At 36.5% G+C, this 25,973-nt stretch overlaps 1 protein-coding gene across 2 annotated transcripts; it reads right to left on the bottom strand.

Annotated features, from left to right (window-relative positions):
* Positions 1 to 2,243: 2,243 nt before the first annotated feature.
* Positions 2,244 to 25,973, bottom strand: LOC150020044 (UDP-glucuronosyltransferase 2B31-like). 2 transcript variants are annotated; one of them, XM_090268137.1, is made up of 6 exons: positions 25,201 to 25,973; positions 23,331 to 23,479; positions 16,545 to 16,676; positions 14,549 to 14,636; positions 13,520 to 13,739; positions 2,244 to 2,758 (listed from the first exon to the last, which is right to left on the bottom strand). In XM_090268137.1, the coding sequence occupies exons 1-6, from the start codon at positions 25,919 to 25,921 to the stop codon at positions 2,479 to 2,481; spliced, it is 1,590 nt and encodes a 529-aa protein (XP_090124263.1). In that variant the 5' UTR covers positions 25,922 to 25,973; the 3' UTR covers positions 2,244 to 2,478. The 2 variants fall into 2 exon arrangements, with proteins under 2 accessions (XP_090124263.1, XP_090124264.1); XM_090268138.1 differs by having other exon boundaries at positions 25,453 to 25,973.

The following is a 25,973-nucleotide window of genomic DNA, read 5'->3' as shown; positions in this document are numbered from 1 at the left end:
GGGTTGGAGGAGCCATGTCCAGCACGACCCCACAATTATGTTAATTGATTTGTGAATATTTTACCAATCTTGTATCCCTGGAATAAATCTCACTCGGTTATGGTTTATGATCTTGGAATTTGACAGTAACTGCTAGAATGGCCAATTAGAATTAAAGTGGCTTTTCAACATATTTTATTTGTTCTGTTTCTGTTAGTACAGTAGGTGAATCTGGACCACTAATCAATTTTCCCTATTGAATCAACTGCATCTTCTTTATGGGCAAAATCTTTATCTAATACTGGCAGAATTCACAGTGCATTTCTTATTAAAATTCAAATTGATCTTTTCACCTATTGTCCTTTATAAAGGGTCTTAAGTCTGAGAGGGAGGGATTCTTTTTTTTATTGTTAAAATAATTGTTTAAAAAGAAGAATATATGAAAGGGTGAAGTGGGAGAGCTCGTATGTATGACCCATGGGCATGGACTTGGGTGGGATTGCTGGGGGAGGGGGGTGCTGGGCAGAGGGGAGCAAAGAGGAAAAAATTGGAACTATTATAACAATATAATCAATAAAATATACTTAAAAAAACATCTCTTCCCAGAATTAATCAATATCTTATTAGAGGCCTCTCATAGTATAAAGCCCATAATAGAAGATTGCATAACTCAGAGCCTCATTATTTCTTGCGTTAGTCATTGTAACACTCACATTTTATCTGTGAGAAAGCTGAGGATGAGGGTGGAGGTTTGTTTAGAACTTCTGAAAAATAAGCAACATGGTTATCCATCCACAACCTTTGAGCTTAATTCATCCACTGTTAACATCTAACTGAACCGAAAGTAAATTCTTTACTAAAATTGATTTACATAGTACATTCTTTAATATTCCAGTTAATGAAGCTAACCAATACATTTTTGCCCTCATTTGGGAAGAAAAACAATTTACCTGAACAGTAATGCCTTAGGGTTTTACTTATTTGTGACAAATTTTTAAGACTTCTTTGGGTGATAGAACTTTCCCTACAGTTTCTACCTTGTTGTGACATGTGAATGATTTATTTCTTTACTCTTCTTCTCAGGTCTCCTCACTGGAAGACAACATCCACCTATTAAAACATATGGCCTTAAATGGACATAAAGTCTATAAAAAATTCAGTTTGTCCAAACTCAGCTCTGATATTTGAGACATCTAACATTGGAACAAAAACTATACCTGGATCCAAATTGGCTTTGTGGTGCTTTGAGTTTCCCAAGTTTTTCTTGGGCTAGTGGGCTATTACCAACATTGGATTCCAAAACCTCATGTTTTACTAAAGAATGACAGTCCTGACCCAATTTTATGGGTAGAATGAGTTGAAATAGCCTTTGGAGCCTTAAAGGAGAGTTTAATAAACTCACCTATTCTGAGCCATCTTAATGACAAAGAAGTGAATGTTTACATATAAGAGCTATGGGAGGAATTGGGCAACAGTGTCCTGAGGAAAGAGGCAAAAGAATGAGACTGACATACTGATCTAGTATGGTTATATAGAACAGTCATCAATATTTCAAATTTTGTTCAATGAACATTGAATTTCACACCATATCTGTCAGCAGATATGTGAAGTGTCTTATTCTGAATGAAATATATATATATATATATATATATGTATATGTTTATATATATTTAGAGAGAATAAAATTTAGTAAGTTCCTTTAAGAGTACAGATTCTATATTATCTTAATCTACAATTAATACTTACATCCATTATCAAAGGCTGATATGAGAGTGAAAACAACCAGGTGAATATTTTTAAGGCCACGAGGAAAAGATAATGTAGTTTGTGAAATCAAAGATTTCATAAATAGCTCAGTTTTATATAGGAAGCAAGTAGCAGTTGTTATTTTTCGAATTCAACAAACTGGGAAGTAAATTAAACTGACTGAAGGCAAACAACCTGCCATGTCTTTAGGTAAGAAACAATGCTGAGGGTGGATGAACAGTAAAAGCCAAGGAGCATTATTGTCTTCCAAAATGAAATGGAAGGGTGAACCTTTTCACAGAATTCCAATGACTGAGTTCCCTTAGTGAACGTTAAAGCTACAAAATTCTGCACCAAAATGTTAAAATATTCTGATTGTTTGAAAAATACTATGGATACTATGAGCAGATTTCTTGATGCTTTTGTGTCCATGCACAATATGTGAAAACAGTTAAACTCAATAACTGTTTTTGGTATTTTTTTTGTGCATTGAAGCAATTAAGTTCAATATAAACCTATATAGTTTGTTATTTTTATTTTTTCCATGTTTTTTCTCTTTGAAATGAAATATTTCTAGGTCAAACAGGAAATAGGAACAAATTTTGATCTAAATCACTTGAAAACAAATTTTGATCTAAAAAGTTAAATTGTGAGGTCATTTTCTTACAGGAAGAAGGGATCCTTACATCACAATTGCAGGAATAAACTGGAGGAGTCCCATCTATATGGCATATCAGCTTCAGGTTTCAAAAACTACTCCCTTTTCCCCTTCTTTCCTGTTTTGGCAAACTTCTGGCAACAAAACAGAACACATTTTGTGACGACAAATATAGCAGTTGTCACACAGGCCAGCAGGAACCCAATCACATCCAAAGAGTGGTACTGGAACCAGGTGAGGTTATAGGAGGCTGGCCGCAGGTGTTTGGCTCCTTTGTGGCGCATGACAAACTCGATCCAGAAGACTGCTCGATCCAAAGGCTTCACTGGCTGGTCATGATGAATTCTGGATAGTTTCATAGTATTCTCTTTATATCTAAAGGGGAAACACAAAGGTACTAACATTGAAAGGGAGTTAGTTTAACTAAGTAATTCAAACTCATCAAGGGTTTTTGTCAAACAAATTATTTAAAATATATACCTTAGAATTACAGAAGTAGTAGTATATTTTTATTTGGGTCTCAAAGAAAGTTTGACTTCTTTATTAGAATTTTCTGATTGAAAATATTTTAAACAGTGAACATGGAAAACAAAGTAGGAAAGTTAAATCATTTATAGCAGAGGAAATGATAGGAGCCATTCAATATGCTCTATGTTGGAAGGTAGAAGTGTGTATTTAGGATAATGCTCTAGAAGTTTTTAAAGAGGAATTGTGTTATGGTGGGAGAAATGCTTCTTCACAAGTCTCTGTACTTTTCTCTTCAAAACTCTATTTTTAACCCTGTAGCCAAAATAACTTGTTTTGAAACCCATTAGAATAAGACACTCACCCACTCAAAATTGCTATCTGGCTGCTCAACACATTTAGAATAAAATCCACATCTCTTCTTTGTCCTATAGGACCTTACAGGGACAGACCTCTGGCTACCTCTTCTATCATTTTGCCCTGTGCACACTCTACTGCAGTCACAATGGTCTGGCTATGCATAGAAACTGCCAAATGTGTTCTCATGTCAGCACCTTTGTACTTTGTGTCTCCCTTGTTCTCCTGGAGCAGTTTTCCTGCAATGTCCCAAGGCAGCTTCTATCTCTGCTGGAGAGCTGGGATCATGCCACATCTCAGAGAGACTTTTCCTGGCCAACGTATGGTAGCCTAGCTAGGCATTTCCTTTAGGTCTTTTTTTCCCTACTTGATTCCTAGAATTTTAAATATATTTTGTAAGATATACCTTAAATATATGTATGAAATACATAAGAAAACACATATATTCTAAGTGATAAGCTCAAAATCTCATAATTATCATGAAACGAACATAACAATATGCCCATTCATTATCCATAGAAGCATCCAATCTCTGGACCATTTTGTTACTCTCTTCTCCAATTATCTAGTCTCCTGACCCATAATTTCATAAATTAGTTTTTTTTGTTTATATGTTGTGATCTTATAGTATATAGTCTTTTTTTTTTTATAGTAGTTGCTGGTTTATTCCTTTACTATATAGTATTTTATTGAATGACAATACCAAAAATTATTTCTTCATTTAATGACCAATGGACATTCAGATTGCTAATAATTTTTTAGCCATTAATACTAATAGTATTATAAACATTTTTGAATATGTTTTAAAATTTACATATTTACGCATTTCTATTGCATATAAACCTGGAAGTGGATTTGATGAGAAGGTACATGTATGATTATGATTTCTTTGCTGATCCTGACTTATTTAGAAATGTATTGCTTAATTTTCCAAGTTTAGATATTTTTTTAGTTATCTTTTAAAAAATGATTTCTAACTTAATTTTAGTCTGGCCAGACAGTATTCTCTTTATTATCTAAAAATTTTAAAATATTGCATCTTGGTTTATGTTACAGCTTATATGGTCGATTTAACTGTCTTTAAAAGTTTGTTTTCATTTAGAAGTTAAAACTAGGTTTGTAAAGTCATCAAAAATGTTCAATCTACAGGCAAGGAGAACCTGTCAGATTGCCACTGTTAAATATCATTCCAGCAAAGACCCTGTGACTGAATGTCTCCACAGTCTTACTGATTCAGAGGCTGGTGTGTGGGTTCTGTTGTGTGAATTAACATGTGTATTCTTCCTTCTGTTTGCATGGGGTGTAAGCCTATAGTCTCATAACCTGAGTAACTGTCTGTACATATAGGCCTCACTTAGGAAGGCCATCTGCATCACCACATCCTGAAACTCAATGGTTTGGCTGAACTAATTGTTTGGGGTGGTAAAGTGTGGGGCAGTCTGTGGGTTTCACTTTAAAACTCGTTTCTCTTTTCTGTCCCACAGCTTGGACGGAAAGGGCCCTGAGTTCTGAGAAGGGGGAAATCCTAAAATATCCCACTCAAACTAAGTTTGGTGTGCCAAAGGTCTTTGAAGAGGTGTGACATACCTTGCACAAAGAAGCCAATTTTTTTCCTAATGTAGGACATTAAACATTAATCCCCGCCTGTTGTCATCTAGTGGTTATAGTTTTAATTGTGCCTTTTAACCCTGTTGCCAAATCTGTTGCCCCCAGAATACAACAAGGATGCCAGTTTGTTCAGCAGTGCCAGCCCTCGGAAACCAAGTATGCTGCTGCCGGGGACAGCCAACTGACCTGACCTGGACTTTACAAAATCCTCCCCATGTGGGAATGTCACACCCCCTCCTCACCCCCATTCTATTACGTATTTCTGGGCCCAAGGGTAGGTAGGACGACAGCCATGTCCAGCTTGAAGCAGCTAGAGGAGCACAGGACTTTTGCCCATTGTCCTTTATAAGATTATAAAGGGTCTTAAGTCTGAGAGGAGGAATTTTTACAGAGTAAAATCCCCTCAAATTTTCCAGAACCTGCAGTTGGAGGGTGGGGGGGGTAGGATAGCCTTCAAGATGCCTTTGTATAGCTATAGCTGGTAACTAGTATCTTAGTTATACAAATGGCTTTGGTTCTTCCAAGGCCCAAGGAGGTGGAAAGGATTTTCTCTATAAAATGGTGATGAAAAAGAGGTCAACAGCTCCTGGTGGATCATTCAATCCTCACATCTGTATCGATGCCACTGGGGTCCCTAAAGGAGTTCCAGATGAGTTTAAGGCTAGGAATCAAACAGCAGCAGGGTTTGAGTCAGTCCTCTTCTGGTGGTCAACAATTAACAAGAATGTTGATGGGGGAAACTATATTTATTATAATCAGCAGAGATTTATTAATTATACCAGGGATGTTATAGAAGAAATAGTTCAACAGTCAGATGTCACCAGTCAAATGACTTGGGAGAATAGGATGACACTGGATATGATGCTGGCAGAAAAAGGTGTATATGTAATGCTCGGGGGACAGTGTTGCACTTTTATCCCCAATAATACAGCTCCTGATGGAACTATCATTAAGGCTCTAAAGGGACTGAAAACCCTAGCAAATGAACTAGCAGAAAACTCAGGCATCGACAATCCTATAACAGGATGGTTAGAAAACTGGTTTGGCAGGTGGAGAGGAACGATCATGTCAGCTCTTGTCTCCCCTCCCTCATAGTAGTCACAGGCGTTCTTACTACTTTAGGCTGCTGTATTATTTCCTGCATCAGAGGTTTGGTTCAGAGATTAATTGAGACTGCACTAACTAAACAGATGCCAGTAGTTTACCAACAGAATAATCTCCTCCTCCTGGAGGCTGAAGAAAATCCTTGCTATGAGGCAGAGAATCGAGAAAGCCTCATGAGCTTTGAAGGAACAAATTAAGGGTTTGAGTAGTCAGTTTTCCAAAAGAGGCAGGGAAATTGTTAGGGATAAAGAAGCAAGCCAGTGACTCTCAAACCAGTAGGAGATAATTAACAGATGAAACATGGAAAAGGGGAGAGGAAACAACATTCCGCAGCTCCTCACACACATCTCTGGGATCAAAAGGAAGAAGACTGTTGTCACCAACACAGAGAAATGAGAAGATGTAGCTGGATAACTTTGCAAATAAGTTGTAGATATGTAACAGAACCCCTGGGCTGCTCCAATTGACACAGAACCCACAGACTCTTCAGTTAGGGGCCGGATTGCCCACTGCCAGAATTATAACTCTCAATACCAGAGTTTAGTGAAAAGAAAAAGAACTGTTTATTTAATAGTTATATAGATTTAGATTATTTATGCATTTCTGCCATTAAGTCTTATGTTCTTAAAACCACCCACAAACACATACTTCTGACTCCCCCTACCAAACCAGGCTAGTTTTAGGAAAGTTAGAGATACCATTTCCCTACTTCCTAGACACAGTTCACCTTTACTGGTAGCTGCCAATCATTCAATTCTGATTGGGGAGATCTTTCTGTGTTGAGATGCCCGCCAGCTTTCAATGTAGAACCGCGTGGATTCTCAGCCTCCTTGTAAACTGTTTTCTCAAAGCCGCGTGGTGTTTCCCTCTCAAAACAGCATGGAGAACTCAGCTTCTTTAATCCACATGGGGAGAGAGAGCGCTTTCTTCCTGCAAACCGCATGGATCACCTCTCCTTCTCAAAACTGCATGGCGAGAGCCCCCCTTAAAGCAGCCTGGAGAGCCCCACTAAAAATGTCCTCAGCTGCTTTTTAAATCCCCAACTGCATTCTCTGATGCAGTGGGTGTGGTAATCAGTTCTGACCATTCACAGAACCCTATGCAGGCTCTGTCCACTCTTTCAGTACCATCCCACAGTCCAAGACCCCTCCCACCTCCCTGGGCCATGGAAGTTTGAAAGCCATTTGTGCAACAAAGTTACCAGCCACTAGCCCCAGGCATGCAAAGGCATCCTAAAAGCTGCTTCCTTTTCCCCATCCCCGAGCCTGCAGGCTCTGGGGGTTGTTGGACACCTCCATTCTGTAACAGATAGATCTATAACTAGATTACCCTTAATCACACCTTGAGTTAAGTTTAATCACGTTAGATTGTGAACCAGGATTAATCAGTAATGGAGAAATGGGGGAGAAGGCTAGGGGAGGGGGACCTAATCACATTACTGTAGAACCAAACTCTCCCCAAGCATCTCCGGTCCTCTCTGCCTTTCCTCCGCTTGAGCCCAGGATCTGTCAGAGAAACCTGATGCAAAAAGCCTTTTACAATTGGCCTATTGTTGAAACAGAGATTTAATCACATTAATATCTTAAGAGGACTTCTTAAGGAGAAATAAACCACTGTGTAAGATGAAGAAAAGTGACCCTGGCTTATACAGTTGGTTACTCTGTGAGTTGGTTACTCTGTGAGTTGGTTTACCCTGGCTGGTTTGGCTCAGTGGATTGAGCGTCGGCCTGCGAGCTAAGTGTCGCTGGTTCGATCTTCCAGTCAGGACACATCAGAGAAGGAAAACTCCGACTCCAAAAAACCTCCGCTGCCTTGCGGCATGCCTCTTCAGGGGAAAGGCTAAGGGAGTAAACCCCGACAGAAAATCCGGAGCCGGAGTCCCTAAGGCGGTTTGACGTTGTAGTCAACACCGGCAACTCCTGCGGCGCACCTGAAGCCAAGCTGTATCGACTCCGTCTTTCCCTTGGATCCTTCAGCTGCGAAGAGAGGGGGGGTCTGCTGCATGGGCAACAGCAGACCCTCCATATCACCCTGCCCAGGCTCTGTAGCTTCAGTTTCACTGGAGAGGACACTCCAGCGTCATCGCAAGATGTCGATTCAACACCGGAGGAGACAGATACCGTGTCACCCCCGAGTCGGACTGCACAGCCATTCTCGGCGGTGCAGATAGACTCTTAAGAAGCTACACCATTGTCTCTTGAGACGGACGGCTGCCGACGACGACGATATGGTCGATTTTATTAGCAGATGTATATGGTCTTGAAAAAATGTGTTTTCCCATTGTTTTATATTTTGGGAAAAGAATAGTGGGAGGGTCCAAGAATGGGGTGCTTCTGTGTAGTTTGTGGAATATATATATTATGTGTATAAAATATATAATAATATATATTAGCTGTATATAGAACATATATTTTTATATTTATATATAAATATGTATTATCTATATATACAGAATATTCTATATATACAGATAATATATAGATAGACAATATACACTCACCATCCTCCCTTCTTCTTACCCCATCCTGGTCCCAGGGAAAACATTTAATATCTTACATTTTCAAAGCCATGAAAAAACAGATCTAATGGCAAAATCACACTAACTTTATTTCCTCATAAAAGAAATAAAAACCTGTGCACCTCCATAATTTGAAACCCTTAGGGGGACCTAAGAAATGTAAGGTTTAAAGTTACAAGATAATAAAAAAGAGAGATAAGGATGATGGTGGGATGAGTGTGAAGAAAATGGGTGTGGCTATAAAAGGACAACCGGAGGAATCTTTGTGGTGACAGAATTGTTTCATTTCTTGACTATATCAATTCCAATTTCCTGGTTTTGATAATGTGCTATCTTTTACAAAATGCTCCTATCATCAGGGGAAACTGGGTAAATGGTGCATAGGAATTTTTCTGTATTATTCATTACAATTGCATGTGATTTTGCAATCATCTCAAAAATTTTTAAAAAGTTAATTTAAAAAGTATCAATAAAAACATAAAAATTGAATGTAGAGGAAATAATATCTTAAACTCCCAAGTAATTAAATATATGTCCCATATAATCTGTAAAAAGATAACAGATAATCATAAAATGCTTTCGAGTGAAGTCATTTAAGTATCAAATCAAATTTGCTGATTTTAGTCCTATTCCTTTGTTTTTGACAGCATTGCTAATGAGGGTAGTTTTTTTTTACCTGTCCAGTGAGAATTCTTGCTAAGTAGAGTTTCACAAGGTCTAAAAAGAACATAAACTTCTAAAGTGTTCATTTTATGTTTTGGAGAGAGCTTTGTTATGACCAGAAAGATTGAGCCAATTTTAGTAAAATTGGGACTTATTACCAATAAGGTAGACTGTACACAGATGAGTGAGAGACACTCTAACCAAATCCCTAACAGGTTGGAATGCCATGGAAATTGACAGAAAAGTTATCTGGGGCTTAAAAGGACTCTTACATGTTGAGATCTGGCCATTGTCTTTTGCAGTCAAAGACATTGTATTATAATTTGATTTCAAGGAGCACAAGTCTTTCTACTTTGTTATTATTCCTCAAGGTTTCTCAAAACAGCAAGGTACTGGCATAAAAACAGACATATAGATCAATAGAAGAGAATAGAAACCTCAGAAATGTATCCACATCTTTATGGTCAATTAATATTCAACAAAGAAAGCAAGAACATGCAATGGGATAAAGATAGTGTATTCTATAAATGGTGTTGGAAAAATTGGATAAATATATGCAAAAAAAAATGGAACTAGACCACCAACTTACACCTTATATAAGAATAAACTCAAAATGGATTAAAGACTTAAATGTAAGACTCAAAACAATAAAAATCCTAGGAAAAACATAAGCAGTAAAATCTCAAACATTTCTTGTAGCAATATTTTTTCTGCTATGTCTTTTTTGGGCAAAGGAAATAAAAGGAAAAATAAATAGATGGGACTATATCAAACTAAAAAGTTTTTTTTTCACAGCAAAGGAAACCATCAACAAAATAAAGGCAACCCACTGAATGGGAGAATGTATTCACCAATGATATGTCTGGTAAGAGGCTGATATCTCAGGTGACAAAGAGGAGAATGCACAAGCAGGTGTCAGTTTACCACTAAGTCTCGTATTAACATCCCAGGAAGTTGTGCTGTAAAAATTTTCATGTCTTTTTTGCTTTTGCTGATGCTTGTTATTAAATACATATAGTAAGTCACCACAGGTCCTAAGAAGGTTGATGATAGCAGCAAAGTGAAAAGGAAAGTTGTGAGAACAATGAAAGAGCTTAGAAAAAAATTAATTGCTAAATATGGTAGAGATGTTTGTCTGATCTGGCAACAAGTATGGCATGGCGAAATCAAGGATTAGCACAACATAAAAAGGCCATCAAGATTGCTGATGTCGCTAAAGGTGTGCAAGTGTTCATAAAGCAACGATCACAGGCAAATGCATTTCGGAGGCAATGATATGTGAAAAAGTGAAGACACTACAGGATGACCCACTGAAAGATGCCCCTAGAACAAGTGCTGAGGGTGGTTCATTTAAGGCTACTAGGGCTGGTTCGATTAATTTAAAAGTGACATTCATAGTGTAGTGAGGTTTGCGGAGGCTGCCGTAATTTCAAGAATACGTAGCGGCTGAGGGATTTGTTCCCCAGCAAGTGTTCCATTGTGATGAGACAGGCGTCTTTTAGAAGAAAATGCCAAAGAGGATCTACTGATGTAGAAGGAGGAGTCACTGACAAGACACAGCCAAGGAAGGACAGACTGACATTATTGTCATGTGGAAATGCAAGTGGGGACTTAAAATGGAAGCCTTTACTCATCTACCATTCTGAAAACCCACAAGTTTTCAAGAAAAATAATGTCATGAGAAACAAGTAAAATGTGATGTGGAGGGCTAATAGCAAAGCTTGGGCAACCAGGCAATTTTTCACTGAGTGGATTCATGAAGTGTTTGCCCCTAGTGTGAAGAAATACCCCCAGGAATACCTTCTTGTAGCAGACGGTGCTCCTGCCCACCCTCTGGACTTGGAGACTGAGCTGGAGAAGGAGCACAGCTTTTCACTGTTAGGTTTTTGCCACCTAACACAACTCCTCTCATCCAGCCCATGGACAAGCAGGTCATTTCTAATTAAAAAAAGCTCTACACGAAGGCACTGATTCAGACGTGTTTTGGGATGACCTCTGTAACTAACCCTCAGGGAGTTCTGGAAGGAACACCTTACTGTCCTCACTTGCTTGAGGTTCATAGACAAAGCATGGGGTGAAGTGTCTTCCAGGATCACGCAATCAGCCTGGAAGAAATTATGGCTTGAGCCTGCGGTTGAGAGAGTTGGAGGGCTTTGAGAAGGAGACTGTGTCTGTTGTGGAGGATGCTGTGTCTCTGGGCCAGTCCATGGGCTTGGCAGTGGAGGCCCACAATACTGAGCTAACCGTCCTGGGACTCCAAGACCTTCAGCAACAGATGGCAGCTGAGGAGCTCTCTTCAGAGGAAGCTGAGGGAAGGGGGGATATTCCTAATTCACTAATCAAGGAAATGCTTGGGAGAGGGGAAGAAATGCTAAGTTTTATTAAGAAATATCATCCTGATAAAAAGTAGTAAACCATTCAATAAACTTGTTCAATGGCAATGCAGTGTTTCACTTGAGGCAAGTGTTAAAACTCAGGCAAAAATAAGCATCGTTGGATAGGTTTTAGTGAAACAGAGACCCAGTGAGCCTGAATCAAGTTCCAGTGGAGCAAAGAGACAAAAGAGAGAAAGAACCCCAAAAGAACAGCTACTTGATGTTTTTATGCAAGGGGATCCCCCTTCCAAACAATAACATCCCTCCATCCCTCCACTCTTCCTCTCCTTATTCGGTCATCAGTAGCTTTCAACAAAGGTAAGTTCTGGTGTGTACATAAATTTTCATTTTTACTGTACATTGCAGTTCCTTTTTATTAAGTTTTAATTTACATTTCATGTCCTTTTTGTTATTGAAGTGTTTGTTTATAGATTGAATAATACAGTAGACACGTGCTGTACATAAGAAAGGTTAAAGCAAGGAATCACTGGAGGCCTGAAACAAATTAATTCAAGTTACATTATTTCTAATGGAAAAAAAATGATTCAGTTTTTGAACAAATCAGCCTTCCAGAACAAATTAAATTTGAGAACCCAGGTTCTACTGTATGTGGAACCTAATGAACAAAAAATGCTAATAAACAAAATAGAAACAGACTCACAGATACAGAGAACAGACTGACAGCTGTCAGAGGAGAGGGGAATTGGGAGGTTTGGTGAAAAACCTGAAGGGATTAAGCAAAAAAACCCTCAAACAACAACAAAAATCCCTCACAAATACAGACAACAATATGGTGATCACCAGAGGGGAAAGGGACAAGAGGAGATTAAAGAGGGGAAAGGGGGATAAAAGGTGATGGAAGGAGACTTGACTTTGGATGGGGAACACAGAATACAATATACGGATGATGTATTATAGAATTGTAGTTGAAACCTATAATTTTATTAATCTATAATTTTATTAACCACTGCTACCCTAATGCCACCCCAATAAATTCAATAAAAATTTTTAAAAGACTGATAACAAGTATTTACAATGATGTGGAGACTTGGAACCCTCAAACACAGTTGATAAGAGTATAAAATAGTACAATCTCTTTGGTCATCAGTTTGGAAGCTTGTCATAAAATTATCATATGAACCAAAATCCACTTTTAGATGTCTCCCTTCAGATGAATGAAAGAAGATGTTCACACAAAAATATAATGCAGTATTCATAATGGCTCAATGTGGAAGAAATTAAAATATACCTGAACTGACAGACTGATAAATAAAGTGTGCTATATTCATACAATGAAATATTATTCAGCAGTGCAAAGCTATAGCAAGGAAGAAACTAAAATACCTTATGCTACATGAAAGAAGCCAGTTACATAAGACCATATATTGTATGACTCTGTTATATGAAATGTTCAGCAGGGCTAATCTATAGAAACAAAAAGTTGATTAATGATTGCTTGAGTGGGGTATGGGCAGGTGGAGGGGGTGAGAAGTGACTTCTAAGGCATATGGCATTTCCATTTTGGGGTGACAAAAATGTCCTAAATTTATACTATGGTGATGGTCTCATAGCTCTGTATATAAACTACATATATTTGAATCTTATACTTTAAACAGGCAAATTTTATGGCATATAAATTATATTTTATTATCAAATCTTAAAATAATGACAATAAGTTCAATTTTGAGCAAAAATGTTTATAATTTCAGAAATTTTACACAATGAGTTGAAATAATTTATGATATTTCTTTTAGTTCATTATTCTTTCCTTGTATGGTTCTAGCATATATTTTTAAATGTGTTCTTTTTGTAATTACCTTCATAATTTTACATTTAGAAACTTTTTAAACTACTTACCTATTAAATCAATGGTGTTAAAATGTAACTTTGAAATAAGTGAGTGGTTGAAAATAAAGTAGATTTAAGATGGCTAAAATCATGTTAATAATGTCAAAATTAGCCTCTTAAAATGGGATGAAACTCATATACATCACTGACAAAAGAACCTTTCTATCAATACTATCTATTAAAAAGTGTGATACTTACGAAGGGTCATTAATGACTGTCTTCAATGCATTGAGCAAATCTGCACTAGACATTTTGTTGAAGTCCAGTCTGACAGCAGCTCCCTTGGTCTTCATGCGAACAATGTTATCAGGCTGATCCACAAACAAAGGGATGCCCACCATTGGGATCCCATGGTAGATCGCCTCATAGATTCCATTGGTTCCACCATGAGTTATAAAGGCTTTGGTTTTTGGATGACCTAGGATTGGGTGAATTCAGTAAATTATTAATTATAAGTCTTGTACATAAAAGGAGAGTTGGGCAAGAAAAGCACCAGCAGAGGCAGTGTATTCTAAATGACAGATTAATATACCCATGAAATGTCACTAAAATGTATTTTAGATCTCAGAGCAAGAAGCACTTCAGTTGCTGAAGAGGTAAATGGATATTGGTGTGGCATTGTGACTTGAAAAATAAATACAAGATTGCTGGATGGACAAATGGAAAGATAACATTCTGGATAGAAAAAATTGCATGTGCAAAAAAAAAAAAAAAGAAGAAGATGGCATGTTAGAACATATTCTCTTAAAGAAACAGTGAAGTCAGATAGTATTACATGTAGGGTGTCAAGGCAGCAGGAAATGTGACTGTGGTGACTCTGGAACTGAAGAAAGAAAAGACCACACTTTATCATGAAATGTGTTACAACTTCATGAAAAAGATTATGGATATTTCTCTACAGAAAATGGAGTCACTGACAATAAAAGATGGGTTTTTATTTTTTAATGACAATAAATGCCCATACAGAAGGGGAAAGGATAGAAATGAGAAGAGAAAACTAGGAGACAGAGATATTTGATTCTACATTAAGGAAGGAGGTTGTATATAATAAAATGCTAGCTTTTATATCTTATCCTTTCCCCCAGGACAATGAAACAAATATTAAAAAATTAAGTTTTATGCTGACTTTTAAAATCATAAATGTTCAACAAATTTGTTTCCTTTTGAACTATTCTCAATCTGTTTGGAGCTATTGTCATTTTTAGTGTTCGTTTTCCAGAGTCTCACCAAGTAGGTCATTCTGGGGGATCCACTTATAGAGCCGAGTATTTGGCCCTAAGGCATCTGGTTTCTTGCCTTCATATTTCCATATAACCTGTTAGGGTGAAGAAAATATTTTATTCCATGAGCTGAACTAAAGCTATAGCATGTTCAAATTCTAAAGAAATTAAGAGATAATCTAGTTAACCTCCTTATAGACAGATAAGTAAGACAGAGATATTAAAAATGAGAATTATTATGATTCTGGTATAATAGAAATACCTACATTTTGTGTACTTATTTTTATATTCAAACAAGTATGAATGCACTCATGATGTTGAACACATACAAGTACACAAGTGAGATTATCAATGATATATTGAAGTATTTAATAATTTTTTGGGGGGTCTAGTCATTATAATTCTAATGCAAAAAGTAGGCAACTACTACACATTTGTCATTTATTATAACATATGCACCCACACACATGCACCCATGCATGAATTGCTCCCATTTTAAAATGTAATCTTAACCTAATTTTTCAGTGTTTCAGAAGGGGGTTTTCTTATATCCACTTACTTGAAGTTATTTTATTAGAATTTTACACCTTTTGGTTTACAAAAGGCTAATCTATGCAATAAACTCCTTGTAAGAAATTAATAATTTTTCTTCTTAATAATTTGTAGTAAGATAATTTCTGTTTAGTAAGTATATTTAATTTCTTTAGATTACTAATTATTAGGCACTCCTTCTAAGAAAACCTTAAAGAGGTAATTTCCCCCCCACCATGAACCAAAGATTTATTACTATTTGTAGGTTCAGAAATTTTTTAAATGTATAAAAGAAGAGCCTGTAGGCACTTTATAAATAACAGTATAGCTATTGAAAAAATCCAAAATTGTGATGATGTTAAAGTTTTTTTCAATTAACTGTTAACATTTCAATGATATACTACAAAGCACAGACAGCATTGATTACTATAGGACCAGAAGCCAAGCAATTTTCATGTCAAGGACCAAAAAAGATTCTGATTTTGGAATTTCCCAGCAGTTTTCATTAACTGCATTGTAATTTATACATGCTTACCATTTACTTGCTATCTGAATGTTAAAGTAGCATCAAATTATCAGCAAAACAATTGGCATAGCTTATAAGCAGAAATTACATCAATTAGGAATCTAAAAAGTAGTTCACGAATACCCAAGGACTGCATGACTACTCTATATATTGGAAAATAATTTACTACTGTTTTATAGAGAAGGGTGCATCTGAAACTTTCCCGTACTGGGCTTGCTTCTAGTTGACTCATTATTATATTCCCTCAGCCAGGAGGAGTTATTATTCTGATTGGTTAGAAACAGAGATTTTTGGGAGCCACATTTTATAAAGGAAGAGTCACCTTAAGGAGTGGACCCATCTCTCTCCATTCCAATTTATCTTCCTCTAATTTTAAAGGACCTAGTCTGCTTGGGCATGCCAGGTTTTCTTTCTCTTAATCACTGTGCTGGCTAAGGTACCTGGACATAGCTTAGTGAGTCCTGACTATTCTTCCTCTGGATATAACCCTGAGATGCACTCTGAATAGGCCTATTTCAAAAACGAGGGGAACTGTGGCCTGGATTACCTAGCAAGCCAAAAGTGCATGCTGTTATCAATTTCTGCTTAACATTACTGTTAGAATTTAAATCCTTCCTGAGAAAAACTGTAGTGTGTACAGTGCCTTCAGGAATCCTCCAATAAAAAGGAGCAAATGACAGAGCAGAGTTTGACTTTGGTACTTACCTGCAATACCATTATAACACCAAACTTTACATTGTACCTCTTAAATACATTTCGTTTTGATCACAATGTTAATGCCAAAGTTACTTTCAAATACAGCCTTTGTACTACTATTTTAGCACCTGCCTTGAGAATTTATAGCTGATATACATGGGAGTTATCATAATGGCTTACACATCATACAGGAAATTCACTTAATTAGTCCTTTCACAGAGTTGTCCACTATTATGGTACTTAATCTAACCTTCTGTGGGATCTGGGCAAGGGCTGATGCAATCACATTGGCTCTTTCTTCTGAGATGTTACTGACGACTGACCCCAGAGTAAATACAACAATACCATTTTTTCCAGAGCTCTGGGCAAACTCTTCCATTTCCTATAAAGAAAAAAATTGCTCCATCATAAAAGACCAACAGCATAGCAAATGCCCTTAAAAGGAGAGCTTCAAACAACTAATGGGAGAAATCAAGTATTAACTGGAACTATGAGTACTTCCACTAAAAAAAAAAAAAAAGTGGTAAAATACACATAATATAAAATTTACCATCTTAACAGTTCTTAACTGTACAATTCAATCGTATGTTTATTCATATTGTTGTGCAACCAACCTACAGAACATTTTCACCTTGCAAAACTGGAACTGTACCCTTTATGCCAAACGAATTCCCCCTTCACCAGTCCCCGGCAACCATGATTCTACTTTCTGTTTCCATGAATTAGACCAGTCTAGATAACTCATGTAAGTGCAATCATACAGTATTTGTCTTTTTGTCAGTGGCCCATTTCACTTAACATGATGTCCTCAGGTTACATCCATGTTGTAGCATGTGTTAGAATTTCCTTCAATTTTAAGGTGAAGTAAAATAGCATCTTATGTAAAAACCACATTTTGTTTATTGATTTTTCTGTTGATACACACTTGAGTTGCTTCCACTTTTTACTATTGTGAATAGTGCTACTATGAATTTGGGTGTGCAAATATTTTATTGATGTATTGTGCTTTTAATACTTTTGGATATATATCAGGAAGTGGAAATGCCAAATATAAGGTAATCCTATTTCAATTTTTGGGGGTGTATCTCCATTTTGTTTTCAGTAGTTGCTTTTTAATTTTTTTTTTGTTTTAAGACTCAATCCTTCCATTCCCGTGGAAGGGTGCATGTTATATGGGATTGATTTCCTTTATCATGTATATTTTTGCAAGTGTATGTGTGTATATAACCAAGAAATGAAAGAGTCAGTACACAGTAGTGAGGATGAAATACTGTTAGACATTATATAAAACTCTTCATTTTAATGTTATTAATTACTAATATAGATTCTTGGAAGGAAGCCACATAACAGTTCTGAATTCACCTTATTTTTTATCATTGTAGTTCTACTAAATCAACTGTGTTTATTTCAGGCAGGTCTTCTCTAGCATTATTTTAGTTTAATCATTAATGTCCTATTTCCCTAAGAATTATGATTGAAATCACTATACATCTTTTTCTCTCACTTCTGTAATACTTTATATTTGTCAGAATTTCCCAAATACTTCCTCTAAGTCACTTCTTAATGGCTGGAAGTTCAGTATAGTTGATATTCAAGAGTCTAATATAAATGTTTGGAATTTCCTTAAAATACTTCTAAGAGTCCTATATATAATTAAGAATTGTATATTTATAGTTACACATTTTATTGACCATATTGCTGGTCTTATTATCATATGACACAATTTACCCTGAAATCCTATTGTAAAAATAATGTCCCATTAGAAAGTGCTGGGTGTAACTAGCTCAGAGGGACTCCTGTTATCACCATGCTGAATCCTTCACAAAGCACACTAATCACAGTGTGAGAGGTATGCCACAGCTGAAACCCTCTGCACTAGCTCACTTTTACCTGTATAAGTCTCTGCTAAAGTCAGGTTGTACTGAAATTGTTTGAAAATAATTTCTCTGCTACACAGAGAGCAGCTCCCTTTGAAGAATCCCAGAAATGACCAGAATGGCTCCTAAGCATTGGGCAAACATGGAAATACATGACTCTTAGTACATACATCTCCCTAAAGTCAGGTGAAGCCAGCAGGCACCACCTATGACCTCTCACCTGACCTCACCCCTAATTACAATTTCTTCCTAGAAGTAACCTAATTACATACTTACCTGGTTTCTGCCTGAGGTTACAGCTTTCAATCAGCCTACATCTGGGTGATGTCAGTTATCCTATTTGGGATACTGACAGGTCTTAGCACACTTTCCATGACTGGGAGACACTAAGAATACAGAAGGTAGATTGGGCAATCACAAAGGTTTGAGACACAATAAAGAGCCCTGGCTGACTGTTGGATAAGGTTCATTTCCCACATTAGACCATTCTGTCAAGACTGGGAGAGGTGGCTGTCTTATCTAATATGCAGGAATCAACCCTCAGCAAGTCAAGAAAAATGGAGAAACAGAAGCCTGTGCTATATCCCAAAGTAAAGAACTAGAGAAACCTTCAGAAACATACCTTAATGAAATGGAGATAATTGACTTACCTGATAAAGAGTTCAAAACAATGGTCATAAAGACTGCTAACCAAAGTCAGGAAAATAATGCATAAACAAAGTGGGAATTTCACAGAGTTAGAAAGTATCAAACAAATCACAGAGCTGAAGAATTATATTAAATGCACTGAAAACTTCAATAGAGGGATTCAAAGTTAGATAGATCAATGGGAAAAGATCAGCAAACTTGAAGAAAGTGTAGTGGAACTCATCCAATCAGATGAGCCAAAGGGGAAAAAAAAATGAAGAGTGAAGGTAGCTTAAGGGACTTATGGAATATTGTAATTGCAACAATATATACATTATGAAGTTCTCAGAAAGAAAAGAGAGAGGGGAAGAAAGGTTATTCAAAAAAAACACTACCTGTAAACTTTCCTAACCTGGGGAAAGAAATAGACATTTATTTCTAGACAGCCCATAAAATTTCAAATAAGAGAAATCCAGAGACTTACACCAAGACACACTATAATTGTCAAAAGTTAACAACAGGGAGAGAATCTTAAAAGCAGCAAGAGAAAAACAACTTGTCATAAACAAGGGAACAACCATAAGACTATCAGCAGATTTTCCAGCAGAAACTTTGCAGGCCAAGGGAATGAATGATGTGATGTATTTGTAGTACTGAAATAAAAGATTGCCAACCAATGATATTCCACCCAGTAAACTTGCCCTTCCAATTGAATGAGAGATAAAACATTTCCAGATAAGGAAGAGATAAGAGAGCTCATCACCACTGTGACCAGCCTCACACAGAGTGTTAAAAGAATTATTTAAACTGTAATGAAAGGATGCAAATTAGTAACAGGAAAACTTAAGAAAGTACAACTTTACTGGTACAACTTTACTAGGTTAGAAAATCTCTAATGTAAATTATTTATAGCTCTACTATTAAGGTTAAAAGAAAAAATATTAAAAATGACTGTAACAATAAATTGTTAATGGCTACAATGGCAAAAAAATGTAAAGTCTGCTAACAAAAACAAAATGTGTGTGGAGGAGAGTGGAAATGTAGAACTTTATCATGCATTCAGAGTTAAGTTGTTGTTAGTTTAAAATAGACTTTTAGAAATAAAACATTTTTATGTAAGTCTCATGGCAACTACAAAGCAAGAACCTATAGTAGATACACAAAGAGATTAAGAGAAAAAAATCTAAGCATATCGCTATAAAATTATCAAATCACAAAGGTCAAGAGAATAAAGGAACAAAGAAATTACAAAGTAGCAGGAAAACAGTTAACATAACATTAATACTTATCAATAATTACTTTAAATGTAAATGACTAGATTCTGCAACCCAAATACATAGATGATTCAGGACATTAAAAAAAAAAAAAATACAGAGGCAAACTCACACAGGAGACTTCCGGCTAAGATGGAGACCTAGACTGACATGCTCCATCTCCCTCCACAGCTAAGAAGGAATACAACTACAGTATTCCCTCACTTATCGCAGGGATTACATTCTAGACCCACACCCCTGATAGGTGAAAATCCACGAAGTAGGAACCTTACATTTATTTTAGTACTTATATATATTTTAAGGCTTTATAAACCCTTTCCACACACTTATAAACTATTCCCAGTCCCTTGTTAACCTTTCCCACTTCCTTATTAACATTTGCCACACTTTTATAAACACTATGTTCTTAAGCATATTCTACACTCTTAAACCTACATAACTTTAACAACATACATATACAGTACCGCAAAATCCCACGATATAGCAAAAAATCCGAGATAAATAATTAACCATAATATATTTAAAAGTCCCCACAATACAGTGAGGCCGCGATAAATGAACCGCGATATAGAGAGGGACTATGGTACCGCAAAACCAGAAATAACCAGAAGTTCCAGAAAATAAATGGAAGTCCAATGTATGAAGTTATCAAGAAGTGGTGCCTGGCTGGTGTGGCTCAGTGGATGGAGCATCAGCCTGCGGACCAAGTGTCGCTGGTTTGATTCCCAGTCAGGGCACAGGACTGGGTTGCATGCCAGGTCCCCAGTTGGGGGTGCAAATGAGAGGTAACCACACAGCGATGTTTCTCTCCCTCTCTTTCTCCTTTCCCCCCTCTCTAAAAATATAAATAAATAAACAAACATACAAACAAATAAATAAATTATTAAAAAAAAAAAAAAGAAGTGGTGTTAGTCCAGACAGGTAAGAGGGGTGAAGTTGGGGCAGAGAGGTCAAGCTGTGCTGGTGGTGGCAAGCACAGACACCCGTATTTAAGGGGAGGTGAGAAGCACCTGGGGAGACCCTTGGCTGCAGACCAGACCCATCAGCTTGTGATTCCAATGCCAGGGAAGACAGGCCCCCATTGCCTTGGACTGTGAGGCCTGGAGTGGGTGGGGACAGAGGAGGAGGCTCCCAGTCTCCCAGTGGAGAGTGAACAGAAGGAATCCATCTTGGACCCACCAGAAAACACCACAACGTGGTGAGACAGGTTGCCCGGTTGTGACTAGTGCATGGGGCTCTGCTCCCTATAGCTTTGGAGGTGTGACAACCCTGCCCAGGAAGCAAAGGTAAACACAAAACTGTCAGGATGGCATAGATCATGATAGAGATCCCAGTGATGCAGCTGACCAGATAGCAAATATCTAATCTAATGAAGCAGCAGATAGGAAATCTTTCTGAGGCACAGTTCAGAGCTTTGATTATAAAAATGCTTATACACTTAACAGCATATCTTAAATAAGATGGGGAAGGAATGAAGGCTAGTCCTGCTGAAATAAACAAAACACATACGAAATTAGTGGTCAGGGAAAGAAAACCAGGAATCAAATCAACAAATTGGAACATACGGAAGGAACAAACAGTCAACCAGTGCAGAAAGAGGAAATGAAAAGTGAGGAAAAAGAGGAGAGGCTCAGAAACCTATGGGACAGCTATAAGCAGTCCAAGATCTGAGCCATAGCGTTGCCAGAAGGTGAAGAAGAAGAACTAGAAATTGAACAATTATGTAAAAAATAATGAAGCAGAACCTCCCGAACTTGGGGAAGGAAATAGACTTTAAAGTCCAGGAAGCACAGAGAGTTCCAGAAAAACTGGAACCAGGGAGAACCACACCAAGACACATTATAATCAAAATGTCAAAAATTAAGGATAAAGAGAGATTCTTAAAAGCAGCAAGAGAGAAGGAGAGAATTACATACAAAGGGGTCCCAATAAGACTATCAGCTGATTTCTCAAAAGAAACTCTGCAGGCAAGAAGGGACGGGCAAGAAAGATTCAAAGTAATGAAAAGCAAAAACCTACAACCATGATTACTCTATCCAGCAAAGCTGTCATTCAGAATAGAAGGGCAGAGAAAGTGCTTCCAGGACAAAGTAAAACTGAAGTTCATCAGATCCAAACCACTGTTATATGAAACTTTAAAGGGACTTGTTTAGGAGAAAGAGGATCAAAACTATGAACATTAAAATGAAAACTGTATCACAACAACCAACAACAGAAACTAGGGAACTGAAACAAAGGCAAACTAAGCAGGCAACAAGAGTGTGAAAAGAACTATAGGTATGGGGAACATTCTGGGGGGAGGTCAGCAGGGAGAGGCAAGGAGGAAAGGGGGGGAGATTGTACAGGAATTAAGAAGCATGGTAGGAGGGAGTGGAGTAGATAGGAAGAGGTTGAGAAGAACTATATGCACAACCAATGGGCATGGACTAAGGTGGGGGGAGACAACTGGAGGGAGGGGGTCACTGGGTGGAGGGGAACAAAGGGAAAAGAAATTGGGACAATTGTAACAGCATAATTAATAAAGCATATTTTTAAAAAGCTGAAAAAAATAGGTTAAATATGCTTTTACTAATTTTACTTCAAGCTTAGACTTTGTGAAATTTACTATATATAGCTAAACATTTTTTAATCAAAATATATATTGGGTTAACCCTTGAGTAAGATACTTGTTTCATGTTGCTACCAATCAAATGGTAGACAAACAGGATGATATTAGATAATAAAATAATTCAGTAAAGGATGCTTGTCCTGTAAATGTCTTAAAGATATGATAGCAGTTAAAACAGATTATTGTTTTCCTTCATAAGGAATATCCTATGTACTAACAATTCTTTTGCAATTTTGTACTATGGGCTATTTTCAAATACATTAGTAGAAATTATTTGGTCTATTAAACATGCAAAACTTTTGGTCCTTATTATATATGCAGTGTACATATTCTTTGTGCTCTTTGTGTCAGTCAACTGTGATGCTGAGAACCATGTTCCCCCAGGGATCTTTACTGAGATTTTGTGCAGGCTTGCTGTACAGAAGAAAACATCTGCTTTAATAGGTCATGCAATCTTTTTTTATGCCAAGTTGTTAAACCCTGGGATCTCAAATGGGGAATTTTTTAAATGCTGGAGTGACAGCAAGTAAATGTTGGGCTTTTCTGCAAATATTATTGGAACACAAATTCACATTATTGAGAAATTGTTTTTCTTCTGAGACAGAAGATAAGTAAAGACCTTCAGACCAAAACACACAGAAATAAGTAACCTTAGGCAGGGGTTTGGCAGGCTTGCAGTGGAGTCCTCCAACAAAATCGAAATGTGGCAAGAGTGGGTGAGGAAATTCAAAGTCCCAATAAGTTCGAATGAGCCACATTTCAGCTTTCCCCATTAACTCAGATAACGTGGTGGGTCTTCCTAAAGGGAAAAAACAGAAGGTAGAGGAAATGAGAGTATTTTAATGTAAATACTATACTAGGAAACTTTCTGAAAGGTGCTTGAAATAATTTAGCCAAAAGTTTTAAAGTGTCTGTGGTTTGATAATACAATTATTTATACATTCACATATATGGATATACTCATATATTTCCCTATGTATTGATACAAACATAAAATTTGTATGTTTTATGTTTGTGTTCATATATATATAATAAAATGCTAGAGAGACACTTTCATCTCTAACATAACATCAGTGCATTCACAATCATAAACAATTATTAGATGTAAATTATAATAAAACTAAAGATACTTGTTTACTCTGTAAAGCTATAGAAGTAACATATGCAAATGCAAACATCATTTGAGCTCCCTAATCAATTAACCAATGGAAACATGTTTTTCCAGTGTACTTAGCTTAGGTTTTACAATTTAGCAAGCTGTTCTCTTTATACAATTTAACAAGAAAGGTAAGGTTTTTGAAATTATAGCTCAGTTCCTCATACCTACAATTACGTTTGGTTCATTCTAGGAGCTTAATAATATTTGTGTATATTTAATAATAATACTTGCAAATAACAGAGGGAAAGTTTTCATAAGATGTGGAAATAGATTTCCTCCCCCTTAATTTCAGCTCATTTTGTCTGTAATGGAGAGATATAATTTTTTTAAATGTAGACTAAAAACTCGATTGTCCACCCTTCAACAAAATTTTTGGCTTTTAAAACAAATGATTGTTAAGCACTTAGTGAATGAATATATAATCATTAGAAACCTTGAATTATAGGTTCTTGAGTGTGGGATGGAATATCTCTCAATTGTAAAAGAATTTTTTAGGTAATATGGCAAAACTGATTAATTTTTAAATAAGAAACTGAGAAGAAATAAAGGAAATAATTACTTCAATGCTCCAAGACAGTTGTACTAGAAATAAATTATCTTAATCTACATTTCTGCTTTGATTAAGATATTTAGTAAAATTTCTAATGCTGTTTTTTAAAGATGAAAAAAAATTATAGTAAAATGGACTTGTTGGAAATAGGGGCAGCATAGAGAATTTTTAGGATAGTAAAACTACTCTTTATAATACATGTCAGTATAAATTTGTCTAACACATGCAATATGTTAATATAACACCATGTGTGAACTCTAACATAAAATAGATTTTGGATGATAATGATGTGTCAATATAGGTTCAACAATTGTAACAAAGGTATCACTCTGGTGATATGTTGAAAATGAAGGTGTCTCTGCATGTTTGGGGACGGGTTATATAAGAAATATTACTCAATACTGTTGTGAACTTAAAAGGGCTCTAACAATGAGTATAGGATGGCCAATATTTTGACACTCTATTTAAAAAACAACAAAGGGAGAAGAAAACACTTTCCCAAAAAAAGAATAAAAACTAAATTATATTATAAACAAACAAAGAATGGATATGTAATTGCTACTAGAACTTCTCAGTGCTTCAATTTAGGGTGTCTGATTTCAGAAGTGTCCTGTATTAATAACGGACTATGGGGTTAAAAATGACCTTTTAATTTAAGCATTTCTATAATATTTGTGAGATTGAAAAATCATATATTATTATTTAGTCATTTCACTTAAGACAAATTCCTCTGATTTTATATTTATACAAACTCATCTCCCATGGCACTAGCAAGTTTGGATGTTAAGTTACCAATTAAAGCATAACTTACCTAGTATGTCACTGTAAAATTGATCCCACTTCTTCTGATTATATGTTTGGAACCAAAAGTCAAAATAAAGCACATAAATCATATTTTTTACCCTGTTCATGAATGTCATTTGATCACTTAATTCTGACAAGGCAACAGGTACATAGGATGGAGGGAATGGAAGTCCTCCACTATACTTTTCAATTGTATATCCAGGAGAGAAACGGAGACTGTACACAAGAGGTATTTTAAGTAGCTCAGCCAGCAGCTCACCACAGAATCCAATGGCATCTGCAAGAACGACATCAAACCCTGATTCTTGTAGTTTTGTCATAAGTTCCTTGTTCAATACTGCATCTTTACAGAGCTTTTGAATACAATCAGTATAGTCCAAAAATATTTCTTCCATTAGTGAAAAATAAGTCCAAAATGTATCTTTTGGCTTAAATGTCCATTTAGAGAGCAGCTGAATGAAAAAATTCTCAAAATCATCTTTTGTTAAAGATACAGGATAAACCTCAAACTTAATAGCAGATGTTTTTTTTGGGTCAACAAAAATCGAAGCTGAAGATGTCAGAACAGTCACTTCGTGACCTCTCTGGACAAGTTCATCCAGGATTGTCTTCATATTGATCCAATGGCTATATTCTGTGGGCCACACCAGCACCTTTCCACAGCCCCCAGGGCTAAAGTGACAACTCAGCTGTAGCAGCAGAATAACTGAAATCCATTTCATAGACATCCTGCTGGAACACAAAGCTTCTCTCCAAATTGGTGATCCCTTCTGTCATTGC

Source organism: Furipterus horrens, unplaced genomic scaffold (genome assembly GCF_987537825.1).
Source record: "Furipterus horrens unplaced genomic scaffold, mFurHor1.1.pri manual_scaffold_2, whole genome shotgun sequence".
Taxonomy (NCBI): Eukaryota; Metazoa; Chordata; class Mammalia; order Chiroptera; family Furipteridae; genus Furipterus; species Furipterus horrens.
The sequence above is the reverse complement of the archived record's forward strand: the minus strand, read 5'-3'. Positions and strand labels throughout refer to the sequence as shown.